Source organism: Leptopilina heterotoma, unplaced genomic scaffold (genome assembly GCF_015476425.1).
Source record: "Leptopilina heterotoma isolate Lh14 unplaced genomic scaffold, ASM1547642v1 Lhet_58, whole genome shotgun sequence".
NCBI classification, from domain to species: domain Eukaryota; kingdom Metazoa; phylum Arthropoda; class Insecta; order Hymenoptera; family Figitidae; genus Leptopilina; species Leptopilina heterotoma.
In genome coordinates, this window is record NW_025111131.1 from 796,067 (window position 1) to 813,353 (window position 17,287).

Sequence of the window (17,287 nt, forward strand, 5' to 3'; positions counted from 1 at the left end):
GTAAAACAAAGCTAAATTTATAAAGGAAATGAAGTTTTAAGAAAAAAAGAATAATTTTGTTCAAAAAATTTATTCACACTGAAAAAAGGTTAGAATTTGATAATTCCTTGTTACTCTAACTTACCGACATTAGATATTTCTCAGATGCGGTAAGCACGATTTTGTATTGCGGTAGAATAAATAAGTCATTATGGGAACACATGAGAGTAAATAAGTTAGAAAATTCAAAATCAATGTTTTTTCTCTCTTACTCTTATGCAGGAAGTATAGCTGTGCGAGCGCCTTTAAAGTAGTCTTCTTGGCTGAAATTAATCCCATTCGGTCTACTTTCACTTACATCTGAAAAGAAGTCAACTCTTGAGATTAAAGTAAAACTTTGTTTTTACTGTGTAATTATTTCTAATAATTATTTATAATATTATTGTAATTATCCGTAATAATAATTTTTATTAAGAACGTTCGATGATCTCTGAAATTTGTAGGTTATGTGCGACTTACAGTTATTGCCCAAGAAAAACGGCACTGCCTGTTTGAAATGACGCGAAATTAGTAAATAACCGTTTTCGAACGAGTTTTTCTCTGCACACAGATACTTTTTACAAAATCTCACAATAACGTACATTTGTCACAAATGTTTTTAATTGTCTGAATTCAAAAGATTTATGAATACTTTTTTATTGGTTAAATTAATTTTTTAAATTTAATTCAATTGTTGTTTTTAATTAATTAGGTAAATAAGAGAATTTAAAAAAATTTTAATGGGTTTTCAACCATTAATTGGAACAAAAATGTATTAATATTATTTATTTATTTACAATATGTCGACTTTAATTATATAAAAATAATATTAATCTTTTGCATTGCTTTTTCTTCTCCTTTTTAAATAGGCAAGCATGATTTAATCATTTTAATATAAATTAAATTTATTTAAATAAACAAAGCCAACTGTCAGTAAAAAACCATTGTTTGGCAAACAATATAATATATTCATAAACTGTACCTGTAGAATGGCAACCCACTTTACTTGCGTGAAAAATGAGTTCAGTGTTGCCAACAATATATTAAATCTATTAAATATAATATATCAGATCAAAACCGGTGCAACTTGTAACATAACCTTAATAAATGCGCTTCATTTTGTTTATAGAAAACAATTTATGTGAACATTTTTAATAATTATTAGTTTATCAATGTAATTGTAGACTAATTACAATAACACAGTGTGAAAAAATGAGTGAGTCCAATGAATCAATTGAAAGTGTCGGAAATCTAAATGATTATAACAACGAAAAGGACAAAGATTTTACACTCGAGGACTGTCAAAACGAATTAGATAGTGAAGATTCTTTGGTTTTTGAAAATTTTAATGATGTCGAAGAGGTAAGTATTTCTTACGCTAAATTCATTCGTTTATCATAAACATTGGGAGTGGAAATAAAAAATTTGTTTGTTACTTTTGAGGTTATGTTTCTCTATTTGTTTTGGTATTTTAATATTTTGTTTTTTTTCTATTTCTAAATTCTGAAAACTTGGGTTCAATTCAAAATTTAATTTTATGTTTTATTTTTTTATTATTAGTTTTCTTATTTATTTATTACAGTTCTTTTGTTAATTATTTTATTGAAGTAGAAGTTTGTATGTATTTATTTATTTAGTTACTATTCACAATAGATGTATATTCAAAACATTGAATTATTAATTACTAATATAGAATTTTATTAATTAATTACTTTGTTTAGGATTTATTTATGTATTTATCGATATAAAATAATATTTAAAATAACATTTGATATTGTTTTAGACTCCAAGTGCTTCAACTTCTCAGAAAGGTAAAAGAGCATTTTTGCGAGTTATTGAAAGTGCCAAAGAATTCACAGGTGTAGTTCTTCCCGGAGGTCATAGATTTGATCGCAAATTAATTTGCATTAAATATCCTGGAAATGTCATTAATCCTGATAACGCAATCAAAACGCTAGGAGGACTCAATGGAATTTCAAAGGTATATTCAAGAAATAATACAAAATTTGATAGAAATTAAATATATTATCTACAAGTTTTTTAACGTTCAAATGAGTGGAATTTTTTGCCAACATAAATATTTTCTAAAATTACTGTGACTGTTCTTAAAAACAAAAACAAAATTAAAAACAGAGTGGCTATTCGGCTAGTTAACTGTCAAAATAAGGTGGTTTAAATATTCTGCCAGTGAACTGGCAGAATAAGTTGCTTTTCCTATTTGGCCAGTGTATCTAAAAAAAATATACAATTAATATCTAAATCTGGCCAAATAAAAAAGGGACTCTATTTGGCCAGTCAAAATAAACAGTTTTTAATATTTCAATATACGGGCAAGCTAACGTTTAGATAAATTAAAAAAAGTTTAAAAAACAACTAAATATGTGTATGAAGTAGAAGACAATTTAACAAAAAGGGTTCAAAAGGTGAAAAAGTATTATGAATTTAAATAATATTTATTTTCAAAAATTGCGACTTTTCGACTTTTCTTCTATATATTGCAACAAAATACCACATCTTTTAGTATAAAATGCAGAAATATTCTATTATAATGCCTCTAAAGTCATTCAATTTTGAAATATTTCAAAATTTAATTATTTGACATGTTTTTCGTCCAACGAAAAAAAATGTTGCACATCACCCCATAACAACCTACCTTAATAACTTAAGAAAAAAACATGGACAATTACAATATTATTATAAAAAATTCACTTTTTGTATTTAAATAATTGAATTCTAATAGAACTTTCGGAAAATTATTTAAATAATTGATGTAGAGATGAAGTTTGATAGTAAATTATAGAAAATAATTGAATTTAGGAAGGGTTATAATTGTTATTTTTAGAAATTATTAAAATTCATAAATTTTACTCATTTTCTGTAAACTTTCATATTTTCCTGCAAAAAGAATTTTGTCAGGGAATATAATTTTAATGTCAGTAAATTGTCAGGGAAATTGATAATGTGAAACTTGTGACCACCATGACTGTATATTAAGTATCTTTTGGCCAATTGAAAAGCTATAATTTAAATAACTTTACCGATTTAGAAATAAATTATAAGAAAACTTCGTGAGACAGAATTTTCAGGAAGTGTGTGCAGAATAAAAACAAATTGCTTTTTTTCCTTCAAATGTGCATCAAGAACTTCGTCTATACTAACAACAAAAATAACAAAAAGCATAACGTGCTCCTACTTTATTCAAAAATTTAATATTTAATAATATAAATATTATATAATATAAATTTAATAATATAAATTTTAGCAAAAATTTCTTAATAAGTTTAGTTCATGTCACATTTAAAGCAGAACCAATTTACCTGTTTTGGAATTTTTTAAAAAATTTGTACAATATTGGTTAAAATGTTAAATTAAACAAACACACATCCAACATATATTTATACCTAATGGGCGCTTTATTAACCTCTTGACTGTGGATGACGTGTATACACGTCATGAAAAAAACTGGCCCAAACAGTGGATGACGTGTATACACGTCATGGCCCGAACAAGAAAACATCTTAACGTATATTCGCAAAAATTCTTACCCGGGGGTTTTTAAGGTCGCTGATCACGATTCTGAAGTCAGATTTTCAAAATAAATAATTTTTTATCCAAAATGGCCGCCAAAAATTTTGAAAAATTTCAAAAGTAGATAAATTCTTTTAAAAATTCTTACTCGGGGGTTTTTGGGGTCGCTGATCACGATTCTGAAGTCATATTTTCAAAATACATAATTTTTCATCCAAAATGGCCGCTAAAAATTTTGAAAAATTTTAAAAGTAGATAAATTTTTTTAAAAATTCTTACTCGGGGGTTTTTGGGGTCGCTGATCACGATTTTAAAGTTAGATTTTCAAAATAAATAATTTTTCATCCAAAATGGCCGCCAAAAATTTTGTAAATCTTTTAAAGTAGATAAATTCTTTTCAAAATTCTTACTCAGGGGTTTTTGGGGTCGCTGATCACGATTCTGAAGTCATATTTTTAAAATAAATAATTTTTCATACAAAATTTCCGCCAAAAATTTTGAAAAATTTCTAAAGTGGATAAATTCTTTTAAAAATTCTTACTATTTAAACTTTGAAAAACTAATAACAGATGCGTAATTAGCGACCACGAAAACCCCCGAGTAACGAATTTTAAGCGAATCTAATGAATTTTTCAAAATTGTGTCTGCCATTTTGGATCCGCCATTTTGAATTTTAAAAAACTAATGCCAGATTCGTAATCAGCGAACACGAAAACCCCCGAGTAACGAATTTTAAGCGAATCCAATGAATTTTTCAAAATCGTGTTCGCCATTTTGGATTTGACATTTTGAATTTTAAAAAACTAATGTCAGATTCGTAATCAGCGACCACGAAAACCTCCGAGTAACTAATTTTAAGCGAATCCAATGAATTTTTTAATATCGTGTCCGCCATATTGGATCCGCCATTTTGAATTTTTGAAAATTAACACCGGAATCGTAATCAGCGACCCCAAAAACCCCTTAGTACATAGTGTCATGAAAATTTATTCACAAGAAGGTCTTACACATTTTGGGACCATTTTGTTATATTTTAGCTGCACACTGAAGGGGTTAATACAATGGCCAAATAGTAAAACCATCTTATTCTGCCAGTTAACTGGCCGTATAGACATGGTCAATTAAAAATTATAATTTTTTAAATACGTCTCGCAATATTATTGTAATTAAAATATTAATTTACGGAATAAATAAATAAATTGCGTTCATTTGAATGTTCAGAATTTGTTAGGCTGAAGTCCACAACGTTTTTAAAAACTAAAAGTCAACAAAATTTCTTAATAAGTTTAATTTATTTCTAATTTTTAGATGCTTAAGTTTTTAAGAAATTGTTGCTTATTAATTGTTACTTAAAATTAAAAGATAATTGCTTCAAAATAAGATAAATTCGAAGTGAAAATAAAATGAGTCATCGCATTATTTTTTCGTGTTTGTTCTTAAAAACGTTGCGAACATAGAAATTAATGTAAAATTAATAAATGAATATAAAATTGATAAAAATTAATATAATTGACACAGGTCAGGGAATTCAGGAAAAAGTCAGGGATTTTTATTACGGGGGAGTGACACCTTTGCAGCACAATTTCTACCTTTTTTTCATGAATTTTTTTTACATAGAAGGAATAAAGTAAACAGGAATCGGTTTAAAGGGATTAATTTATTGTTACTTTTAACTTGTAAAATTTGTTTTTGATATAATATTACACTTTGTATTATCTCATGCAAAAGGAGCAACAAGTGACCTTCAAATTCTCGAGTAGCAAATCGGCGTGCAAGTTTTCTGCAAAACGGTTTGAGCTAGAACCAAAATCGAAATATTAAAAAAAATATTAAAAGTACTGGACAAAATTAAATTTTTAGAATTCATAAGAATCACAAAATTATTGCTTGTAAATAATTAAATAATAAATCTTGAATAATTTTACTTCAACATTTCAAAATGAATTGAATTTTAAGAGTTGCGTTTACAATTCTCATAAACAAATGAACTTTAAAAGGTTTTAATTTGAAATTTTAGAAAATTTCAATTTTGTATGATTTTATTAAAAAATAATTCAATTACTTTCATAAATAATAAAATTTTTTACAGAGATTCAATAATTTTCATGAATAATAAAACTCATCATAAAATTTCAATTATTTTTAATATAATTTTAACCGAATTCCTCGAAAAATGTAATTATTCTTCGAAATTTTATTAAAATTCGTCGCAAAAATTTAATTATTTAAAAATTTGCTGATAAATTAAATGAATGAATTAATTAAATTTGAGAATTCAATTTTAAAAAACATGCAATTTATTCAATAACTAAATTATTTATTTTTGTATTTAAATAATTGAATTCTCGTAGAATTTTCTAATAAAAATTGATTTAAAAATGGAAATTATTCCAAGTTTTTTTCAGGGGGTCTAGCGTCCGGGAAATTTTTTATATTATGTTTATACAAAATTTTTATAAACAAAAAAATTATTAAATAGTAATTGACTAACATTTGAACACAAGCACGAAATTGAATGAGGCAAACACTAAAAAAATCTTCGCTACAGTTTCTATAAGACTCCGAAATAAAAATTTTGTAATCAGATTGTCTTCATATAATATTTTTGTTCACTTTTGAGCGTAAACATTAGAAGTTTCTGCTACTTAACGTGTAATTTTAAATGCGCGCGCAGATCTTTCTCTCTGAAACCGGAAGTTCGCAGCTGATAAGGTAGTTCAAGTTGGGTGGGGGAAATTCAATATGGCTGACATCAGCTGATTTACCGGAGGACAAACAATGCATTGAATTCAATGGGACAAATGAGTTTTTTAACCATAACTTTTTAAATATTCATTTTTAAACCATAGTGTAATGGAAAATTATTCTTTATTTATCGAAATCTATTTTTTAAAACAATAAAACAATAAAACCATAAAATTAAATTTTATTGTTTTAAAAAATAGATTATTCGATAAATAAAGAATAATTTTCCATTACACTATGGTTCAAAAATGAATATTTAAAAAGTTATGGTTAAAAAACTGATTTGTCCCATTGATTTGTCTCCGGTAAATCAGCTGATGTCAGCCATATTGCACGTGAGATAATCTGAGCGGGAGGTTTGACGTCAAGGTATAATGATGTGCACTGTCGATTATTATCCAGTACACACCGCACGGAGAGAAGGTTGAACGTAAAATCACGGTGTGATCAGAGTCTCAGGCCGCAGTCCCATGGCAGCGTTTTGCGTTGCGTTGTAATGAGAGAGAAAAAGACGCAAATATACGTTTGCTGCATTCTCTCTCATTACAACGCAACGCAAAACGCTGCCATGGGACTCCAGCCTTAGGCGATGAATGGAAACTCATCATAATTTTCTACAAGATGTAGCGCTCTCTGACGGTTACTGTCACTGCCACTTGCGATTCGTGAATGGAAAAACTCGGTGAAATCAGATTTACCGTGAACTTTCCCCCTCTTTTAACCTTCTGAATTAGACACTGTCTTTTACGGTTTAAATTTCTCTCCGTGCGTTAAAACTCGGCTGTCGATAAACCGGTTGTACTCAGGAGAGGTTTTCTACAGTTTCCCTCTTCTCTGGGGAGAAAACCCATTGACGGGTGGTCCAGGCAAATGCGAATACTCCTAATCTCAAAAAGTCGTTCTGTAGAAACGCAAAACTAGTTGGTATATAAGAGTGTGTGTTCTGACAGTTGGCCTAGCTTCACAAGTCATTTAATTTAAGAAGAAAAAAAAAAAAGAAGGAGAAACTTTCAATGTTTACGCTCAAAAGTGAACAAAAATATTAAAAATATTATATAAAGACAATCTCATTACAAAATTTTCATTTCGGAATCTTATAGAAACCATAGCGAAGATTTTTTTAGTGTTTGCCTCATTCAATTTCGTGCTTATGTTCAAAAGTTAGTCAATTATTATTTAATAACTTTTTTGTTAATAAAAATTTTGTATAAACGATCAGACCTGGTGTATTATATGTTTTTGGGGTCACTGAAAACGAATCTGAAGTCCGTTTTGCTCCATCACGTCAGTATTTTTCCTAACCTCAAAATACATATCAGATTTTAGATTTTACGTGACAAATAAAATTCTATAAATATTGACGGATTTACTTCAATCTTGGTATTAAGGCTTTATTGGGGTTGCTGATTACGAACTTAGAGGCAGATTTTTAAAATACAAAATGGCGGATCCAATATGGCGGTCGGTTTTTTAAAAAATTCTTGAATTTTTACAAAACTTAGTATCAAGGGGTTTTTGAGGTCGCTGATTACGAATTTAAAGTCACATTTTTGAAATAAAAATAAAGTATTTAATATGGCGGTCAGATTTATAAAAATTTTTTGAATTTTTACAGAACTTAGTATCTGTGAGTTTTTGGACTCTGACAGACCACGGAATAACTCCGTTGCCCACCGTCACAACGTGGAGTTGCCCTAGATACAGACCTACAAAAGAATTCCTGGTCAGTGACCTTAAAAACACCTAGATATCAAGTTCTGTAAAGATTCGAGAAATTTCTATAAATTCGACCGCCATATTAGATCGTTTATTTTTATTTCATAAATCTGACTTTAAATTCGTAATCAGCAACCCCAATAAACCTTCGATACCAAGATTGAGGTAAATTTGTCAATATTTATAGAATTTTATCTGTCACGTAAAATCTGATATGAGGTTAGGAAAAATCCTGACGTGATTGAGCAAAACGGACTTCAGATTCGTTTTCAGCGACCCCAAAAACATATAATACACCAGGTTTGGTCATAGGAACCTTTCAATGAATTTTTTTGTGGACCTGTGTAATTAATAATATAAACATAATAATAAGATATAACGATTTCAAAATTTTGGAAAAATTTTGACATCTCAAAAACTACTGAATATTTTGACGTAATATTTGGTGGAAATGTTTCTTTTTATGTGTAGATTGAAATTCCTAAGTTTCATTGCAATTGGTTTACTTACTCCGAAAAAACTAAAATCTCCCATGGAATCGCACATAAGTAATAAATAAATAATATAAGGGACATAAAACTAATTTGATCTTTAAAAATACTTTGAAATGTTTCGTTTTGTAAATTTGATAAATTATTTTGATAACTACATTTTAATTTTTCAGGCAGTTGACGTTAATAATAGGAGATTAGAATTACGCTTTAGACCCGAGGAAGGTTACAGTAAACCAGCTTGTGGTGATAGGAATAACACTTGTGGTTTTTTATTACGTGTGAGAGTGAAAAAATCGAGAGCCGTTCAAGTAAATGATAGTGAATTACTGCAACAAAATAATACTCAAATCAGTAAGAAACAAAGTAATTTCGAAACAGACGGGAGTAACAGAAATAATCCCTATGGTGCACCAGAAAACATTCCGCCCGCTTTTGACAGACAAAAATATGAAAATTTGTCCTCTGATCAAGACTACGAATTGCCTAAACTTAAAGTTTTGGGACGAGTCGATACGGAATTTAAATTTACAAGTATGTTTCAAAAAACACCCCTTTTTTGTATTGAATTTATTATTTTGCTTCCTGGTGAGGAAGCTTTGTAGTCCTTTAATTTACAAAATTTTTAAAAATCCTTTTAACAAATTTCCTTCTATATGGAACTATGTTATATAAGACCCTGAACAATTGTCCGGATGTATGTATGTGTGTGTGTGTGTGGATCCCGAATTTTGTGAACACAATAACTCGAAGAGGTTTTAACGAATTTGGCTAAAATTTACCAGGTATATTTATCATAAAAATATCTCGAAATGGATTGATAGACTTTAAAAAATTCTCAGAAAAAAAATTTTTTTTTGACTTTTTTCTAAAAAAAATTTTTTTTCAAAATTTTTTTTTTAAGTTGGTTATTGAAGTTAATATATAATAAAATCTTATTCTTTGCATCAAGACGAATCGATTGGTATATGCAAAGTATAAATTGTATGAGAATTTATAGAGTTAATCACAATTAAAGCTGAAAAATTCGCATTTTTATCAAAAAATGAGTTCTTTCTGCAAAATTATGTTGCTGTATAAGAAAATATTACTCATTTATTTCTAAAATCTTATTTTTTGCACCAAGACGAATCGATTGGTATATGTAAAGTATATATTGTATTTAAATTTATAGAATTAAAACCAATTATAGACAAAAAATTTGCACTTTTAATAAACATTCATTTTTTCTTAAAAATCATGTTGCTGTACAATAAAATGTTATTATTTATTGAAAAATAAATAAAAAATCTTATTCTTTGCATAAAGACGAATCGATTGATGTATATAAAGTATATATTCTACTGAAAAATTATAGAATTAATTACAATTAAAGTTGAAAAATTCACTTTTATACTAAAAATTTTTTTGTTTATTTAGATTCATATTACTGTATAAGAAAATTTTATTCTTTCTATTAAGACGAATGAACTTTATTTTATAAATGTTAAATTGTATTAAAAATGATTTAAAAATGAAATATACTTATCGTTAATGCTTCCTCCACGAGGAAGCAAATTTTTTTTGCTAATCGTAAAGAGGAAGCAAAATGTTCATGTAATGAACATCTGGATTTACAACTTGTTTATTATTTTACTATTGTTGAGCATAATCAGGGTTGCTACAAGTCAGGAAAGTCAGGGAATTATTTGAATTATTAATGATATTGTAAACATTTCAGATTTGTGCGACTTTCAATATTTGCCAATAGTAAAGAATCCAGTAACAAACGAGGAGGAATGTATATACGATAAAATATATCCAAGGGATATTCCACGTTATAAATGGTTGGATGTGGAGGTTCCTTATTTTTTACCACCAGCTGCATTCAGTAGAATGGTGAGTGTACAGCAGTACGTGCCAAAAACTGTATTAGATTCCGAGCCAATGAATGTTATTGGAAAGACGAGAAAACGACGTCATGGATTTTCGAATTTTGTCAATTTCACTGATCCCGAAGTGCCATTTAATCCACCAAAAGGTATCGACACGGCAATGAGAGTGAAATTTCTACAACATTTCCATCTTGAGAAAATTGAAAAATTATTTCAAGAGCGTCCAGTATGGTCGAAAAATGCGCTAATGCATAAGACTAATTTCACCAGTGATCAATTGAAGATTTTATTGCCATCGGTTGCTTATTATTTTCTCACTGGTCCATGGCGTGTTATGTGGGTGAAACTAGGTTACGATCCTAGAAAGGATCCATCGGCGAGGAAATATCAGACTTTGGATTATCGATTGAAGGCGATGCGTAAGAAATTGTTTTCTATTTGTTGAATTTTTCTATTCTTTTATTTTAATGTTACGTAGTTTTCTCTTTTACTGTCAATTATTTAGATTACTGTTATATTTTCTTTTGGTGTTATTTTTACTATTAACAGGGTTGCTACAGATCAGGGCATTCAGGGGAAAGTCGGGGATTTTTATTAAAAGTAAAAAAATTTAATTTTTAGAATTCATAAGAAAATTCTAAATTTTGGTATCTTTTTTATTTGCCTTCTAAACTTTGAAATTGACACGAATTCTAATACAAAACCTTCAAATTTTTCTATTTCTGACAATAATTTCTTTTTAAATAACTTAATTTTTGAAGGACTATCATAAAACTATTACTTAGAAATTATATAATTGAATATAGTATAACATATAGTATAATGATGATATTCCCTTCCGAAATTTTTTTTTATATTAAAACTAAGTAGAAATTTCGATTTAAAAGTTATAAATTTAAAAATAAATTATTTACCACATCACAAAAACACGTTACATATTAAACTCGTGCCAGTAATAACTGTGCGAATTTAATATGTAACGTGTTTTTGTGATGTGGTAAATAATTTTTTTTTAAATTTATAACTTTTAAATAATTTTTTTTTCGTCTTTATTTATGGTGTAAATTTAGTGTTTATTTATTTAGGCTTAGCCTGATGATGATGAGAAACCAAGTCATCGAAACGACGCTATCATTTTAATTATTTGACATCAATGAAAAATATGACATAAAACACTTGTCTATAACACAATGTCTATACTTTTACCTTCCATGGATCGAAATTTCTACAGTACACCCTCGTTTATTCGAGCTTCGATTATTGTCTATTTTTGTCGCAGGATTTATTAAAATTTTAGAAAATAATTGATTTAATGAAAAATTGGATTTAAAATTTCTAGAATATAATAATTAAATTCAAAAAAATAATTTTAAAGTAGTTACAGTATAATATTACTTCCTCATAGAGGAAGTATTGTAATACCAAAATTTTTCGAGTTCGATTTTTTGACATATCTTTATGTTATTTGACCTCAGGAGTTCAAAAATGACATTTTCCGCGTGTGTGTGTGTGTGTGTGTGTGTGTAAACATCACATTTTCATAAATATCTCGAAATCATGAAGAGCTTTTGGGTTAAATTTTTTTTTAAATTGTAGATCTCACCTGCAGACATAAAGTGAGAGTACTTTCTGATATATTAATAAAGTTTAACTAAATTTTTTTTTTATTTTTAATTTTACAAAAAAACGTTTTTTGCCCATAACTTTAAAAAAATGTTAGGCCATCTATAAATGTTTTTACATAATTTTGTAGAGTTTTTTTAGACACATCTTTTGAGCCCTAATTGAACATTTTTCGTCCATATTAACCAGAGTTATTAAACTTTTAAAAATCAAAAATTTTGGAAAATAAGACTTTTGAAAATTTTGTTGAAAAACGTAGAAGTAACTTTAAAATTATCGTTATTAACTTGTAGAGCATTAAAAAACGCTTCGATTGACCTATTTTTAAACCTAATTCGATAATAAATTTCGAAATTATTGGTATTTTAAAAACTAAAAATTGTGAAAAATGACATTTTCTCAACTTTTCTGTTTGAAAATTTTTATTTAACTATTAAAATATTGTAACTATCTTGTAGGGTATTTAAAAATACATTCATTGACTCAAAATTCAATCACTTTTACCATATTTATAAAAAGTTATTCATATATTTCTATTATTTTTATCTCCATGAGGAAGTAAAGTGTTCATGAAATGAGCACCAAAACTATAAAAAAATATACAACTTGGCAGCGGTTTCCTTATTATAATATACCAACAAAAACATCTTTGATGCAAAATGGTACCTAATTTTTAAATTCTGGCGTCAATAGTTTCATCAATTATAAGTTAGAAAAATTATTGACTCCAAGATTATAAAATTGCCTTAAGAACGTTCGATGGTCTCTGAAATTTGTAGGTTATGTGCGACTTGCAGTTATCGCCCAAGAAAAACGGCACTGCCTGTTTGAAATGACGTGAAATTAGTAAACAACCGTTTTCGAACTAGTTTTTCTCTGCACACATGCACTTTTTACAAAATCTGACAACGTACATTTGTCACAAATGTTTTTAATTGTCCACTGAAAAAAAAAGTATTGAACCAAGAAAATTTTTCTTGGTTGAAGCAAATCGTGGGATTGAATACGGCCAAGACTATTAAAGTATTGATTCAAGAAAACGATTTTCTTGACATAGGATATTTGGAAGAAGAACATATATTCTTGATCCAAGAAAATATGGAATTCGACCAAGAAGTTAGTCTTCTTATACGAAGTATGAAATGTATTAAATGAATAAAATATTTTCTTGTTCTAAGAATATATATAGTTAATTGAATTATTTTATTTGATTCATTCAATTTTTTGTAACGTTCGTTCAAGTAATTCAAGATTTAAATGAAGAAAACATTTATTTTGTGAGAAGAACAGATATTCTTGATCCAAGAAAATATGGAATTCGACCAAGAAATTAAGTAGCATGTAAGAAATGCAGAATATATTAATTCAAAATCATTTATGTATCAAATCAAGAAAGTATGTTGTCTGTCCAAGAAAATATTTTCTTGATTTGAGAAAATTTATAGATTTCAATCAAAAAAATACTTTCTCAATACAAGTAAATTATTTACTTAAATTACCCCCCCCCCTTACCCCCATCCCATCTTTTCTAATACTTAGGTCAAACATTTCTATTATTTAATTAATTAACATTTATATTTTTTATTTAAATAATTAAATAATTGTTATTTTACATATATATTTACATTTAATTATTACTTAACACAAATACAACAAATATACCTTGAAAGAAAATTTTCCACGGTCGGAGGAATTGAACTCGGGTTGCACGCACCAGAAGCCGTCACGCTACCACTATGCCATCCTATCCTCAATGGACAGTTTTCAAAAACTGATATTTAAGTTGCATATACATTTGAAGAAAAATATTTTCTTGGATCAAGAACACCGGCATTGTGTTAAGTAAAAAAAAGTTTCAAAGCAAATAAATAAAATGATTAGATTCAAGAAACATGAATTCTCCAGACAATACTTTATTATTTCGCTTAAGAACATGATATTCTAAGTAGATTCAATACTTTTTGGTACTTCGGAAAAGTAAAATATTTGGTTGAAATAATTACATATTGAGTTCTGCCAAATACTAAATTGTTAATTCAAGAATTCTGTTCAATGCTAATAATTACTTGACACAAGAAAATGAATTTCTTTCTTCAAATAAATATGGGATTAATTGAATGTAATTTTTAATCAACTTGAAACAAATATTTACTTATATTAACCTTCGTATTTTCTTGAATCAGGATTATATGAGCGTTGAATTAAGTAAAAACTTTTTTAAAGGAAACAAAAGAATGATTTAATTCAAGATCTTACACTTAATTGAATTGAATAAATAAAATATTTCATTTCAGAAAATATAACATTCTCGCAAGAAATTAATGTTTTCGAAACATGAGAATATAGAAATGCTTCAAGTAAAAGAAATGCTTAGATTAATTAATATTTCTTTGAAACAAAATAATTTTTAATTGAGTTGAAACAATTATTAACTTGTATTAATCTTCCCATTTTCTTGGCTCAAGACTATGGGTGTTGGATGAAATAAATAGTTGCTTTAAAGGAAATAAAAAAATTATTTGACTCAAGATACCAAATGACTCAAGGTAAATTACTTGACGTGAGAACATGATATTCTTGATTCAATACTTTTTCGAGACTTGGCGCATGTAAAACAGTTCGTTTGAAACAGTAAGATATTTACTTATGTCAAACCCATATTTTCTTATTTCAATAACTTTGATCAATGCTCAAAATTACTTGACACAAGAAAATAAATTTCTTCCAATAAGAAAATATGGGTTTGTTTCAAATAAATCAGGTCAAGAAAATGCATTTACTTGATTCAATGAACTTTTTTTTCAGTGTCTGAATTCAAAAGATTTTGTTAATCCAAGCAGAAACGCGGTTGCAGGATTGGAAATACAAAAGTAATGTAATGACAGGCGGCAAGACATATTCAAATATTTCCAAAAATACGAAATGTATTGAAATTTCCTGAAATGTTTATCGAGATTTTAACCTAATAATTAATATTCCAGAATATTTTACAAATCCGTTTAAAAGTTTATGCTCTAGATTTGTCTAAATGTCAAAAATTCGCTATTTTTTCAGTTTTCTTTGCTTTAATTATATAAAAGTGTTCTATAAATATTAAATAAACTTAACAGAATTGTTTCTTTTATCATTATTTATCCAACAACAAAAAATTGAGCAAAATCGGTTAATATTTACTTAAGTAAATAGAGTTATTCGATTTTATCGATAAACAGTCGATATTTTGAGAATATATATTCGCGATTTTTACTTATTTGGCGGAGATTCTCTACCACGAATCTTGATAAAATAATGATTTTACCACTCGGTTATCTTTAATTATTATAATAATTTCAAAAGGTTTGAATTTGAAATTTTTGAAAATCTTGATTAAAGAAATTCGTAAATAGATAGGTATATCTGATAGAACATTTTTTTGAGTATCTAATTATTTTTTGAGTGAATATTTTTTAGGGTCAGGGAAAAAGGCAAAATTTTGTCTGAAAATGAGGGAAAAATAGAATAAAATTTTTGTGGCAACCCGGATTAATTTTCCGAAATTGAAAATATGAGGACGGAAATTAAAAGTTAAAAATTTTCAGATGGTTTGGGAGCTACTGTAAAGTGCAAAAGAAATTATTCGGAATATAATTTGCCATATAAATCGACTCCTGTTTCAAAGCAAAAAACGATGATTCTTTCGCCGAATTTCAGTCAGGAGACGCAAAAGAAGAAACGAAATTTGAACGAGAATGTTTATATTTATAAAGAAGGTGTAATTCCTCCCTCTCGTCAAATGTTTTACATGGTTTGAAATTTTTCGATTTAATTTAAATAATTAAGTTTATTTAATATCTATACTTTTTCGAATTTTAAAAAACTTTTAATGTCTTTTTGAAAACAGTATTGCGACATTCATGTGGAAGAAATTCAGGAAATGTTGACAAAACTTCCGAAACCCTTGGCAGGCACGAAATGCGACTCAAAATTAGGCTGGTTACCGAGTGGTTTCGATGCTCAATGCCGAGAAATAATCAATCGACAAATTCGCGCCGAACTTCGTAAACAAAATAACATTCCAGAAGATCGTACGTTAAAAACAACTTTTAAACAATTTTTTTAAATTTTAGATTTAATTTTCGATTCTATAATTAAATTTTGATTCTACATTTGATTTCGATTAGAATTCTAGATTTAAAGAGGTTGTTTACAGGTATGCTGACCTTCAGAAAAAATATTAAATTGACATTAAAGAATTTTTTAATATTATTGTTATTCGTATCTTCTGGAAGAACAAATATCAATTTTCAAGAAAAAAATTTGAAACTTACAAAAATTGTTTATTTAGTCATTTTTGCATATGATCAAAGTTTTCTTCATATTAAAAGGTTAAAGTTTTTCAAAACTGATTCGATTTAAGTCAATGATGACTTATTTTCTTCAGAAAATGATTCTCTATAACTTAACCGCTCAGATTTATAAACAAATACACCGTTTTGAAAATATGCTTATTTGTTTAAAAAAAGTGATTTAATTTTAAAAATTTTTTGTAAACAAATAAGCATATTTTCAAAACGGTGTATTTGTTTATAAATCTGAGCGGTCAAGTTATAGAGAATCATTTTCTGAAGAAAATAAGTCATCATTGACTTAAATCGAATAAGTTTTGAAAAACTTTAACCTTTTAATATGAAGAAAACTTTGATCATATGCAAAAATGACTAAATAAACAATTTTTGTAAGTTTCAAATTTTTTTCTTGAAAATTGATATTTGTTCTTCCAGAAGATACGAATAACAATAATATTAAAAAATTCTTTAATGTCAATTCAATATTTTTTCTGAAGGTCTGCATACCTGTAAACAACCTCCTTAATTTTTGTTTTTATAATTAATTTTCGATTTAAAATTTATTTTAATTAAATTACATTTTTAGTTTTAATTTAAATTTTTTAGATTTAGTTTCCGATTCTTAGATATTTAACTGCAAATTTTATTCTAGATCCTACGTCATTGCCTCGACGGAAGAAATTTGCGGGTCGAAAAATGCTTTCTACGAATAAGAAGAAACCATTGGCGAGGCGAAAAGCAAATTTCCGTTTAGTTAATTCAATGGAAGAATCGGAACCAGAATCAGTTGAATCTTTCGGTGATGAGGAAGCTCCAGAGGATGATAGATTAATAATTGCTGACGATAATAATTAATTTAGTTATTTTAATAAAAAAAAGGTTTGATAAAAATCTACTTTTCTCATTTCACACAAAACTGTAAAGAAATATGGAACTAAATCCTTTTTTTCATTACAAATTTCTTTCT

The 17,287-nt window shown here is 27.5% G+C and overlaps 1 protein-coding gene across 1 annotated transcript; it reads left to right on the top strand.

The window, feature by feature from the left end:
* The first annotated feature begins 1,073 nt into the window (after positions 1-1,073).
* On the top strand, positions 1,074-17,211 carry LOC122508840 (general transcription factor 3C polypeptide 5). The gene is made up of 7 exons (XM_043622417.1): positions 1,074-1,380; positions 1,802-1,999; positions 8,672-9,032; positions 10,219-10,791; positions 15,574-15,779; positions 15,876-16,059; positions 16,973-17,211. The coding sequence occupies exons 1-7, from the start codon at positions 1,231-1,233 to the stop codon at positions 17,173-17,175; spliced, it is 1,875 nt and encodes a 624-aa protein (XP_043478352.1). The 5' UTR covers positions 1,074-1,230; the 3' UTR covers positions 17,176-17,211.
* The last annotated feature ends 76 nt before the right edge of the window (positions 17,212-17,287 follow it).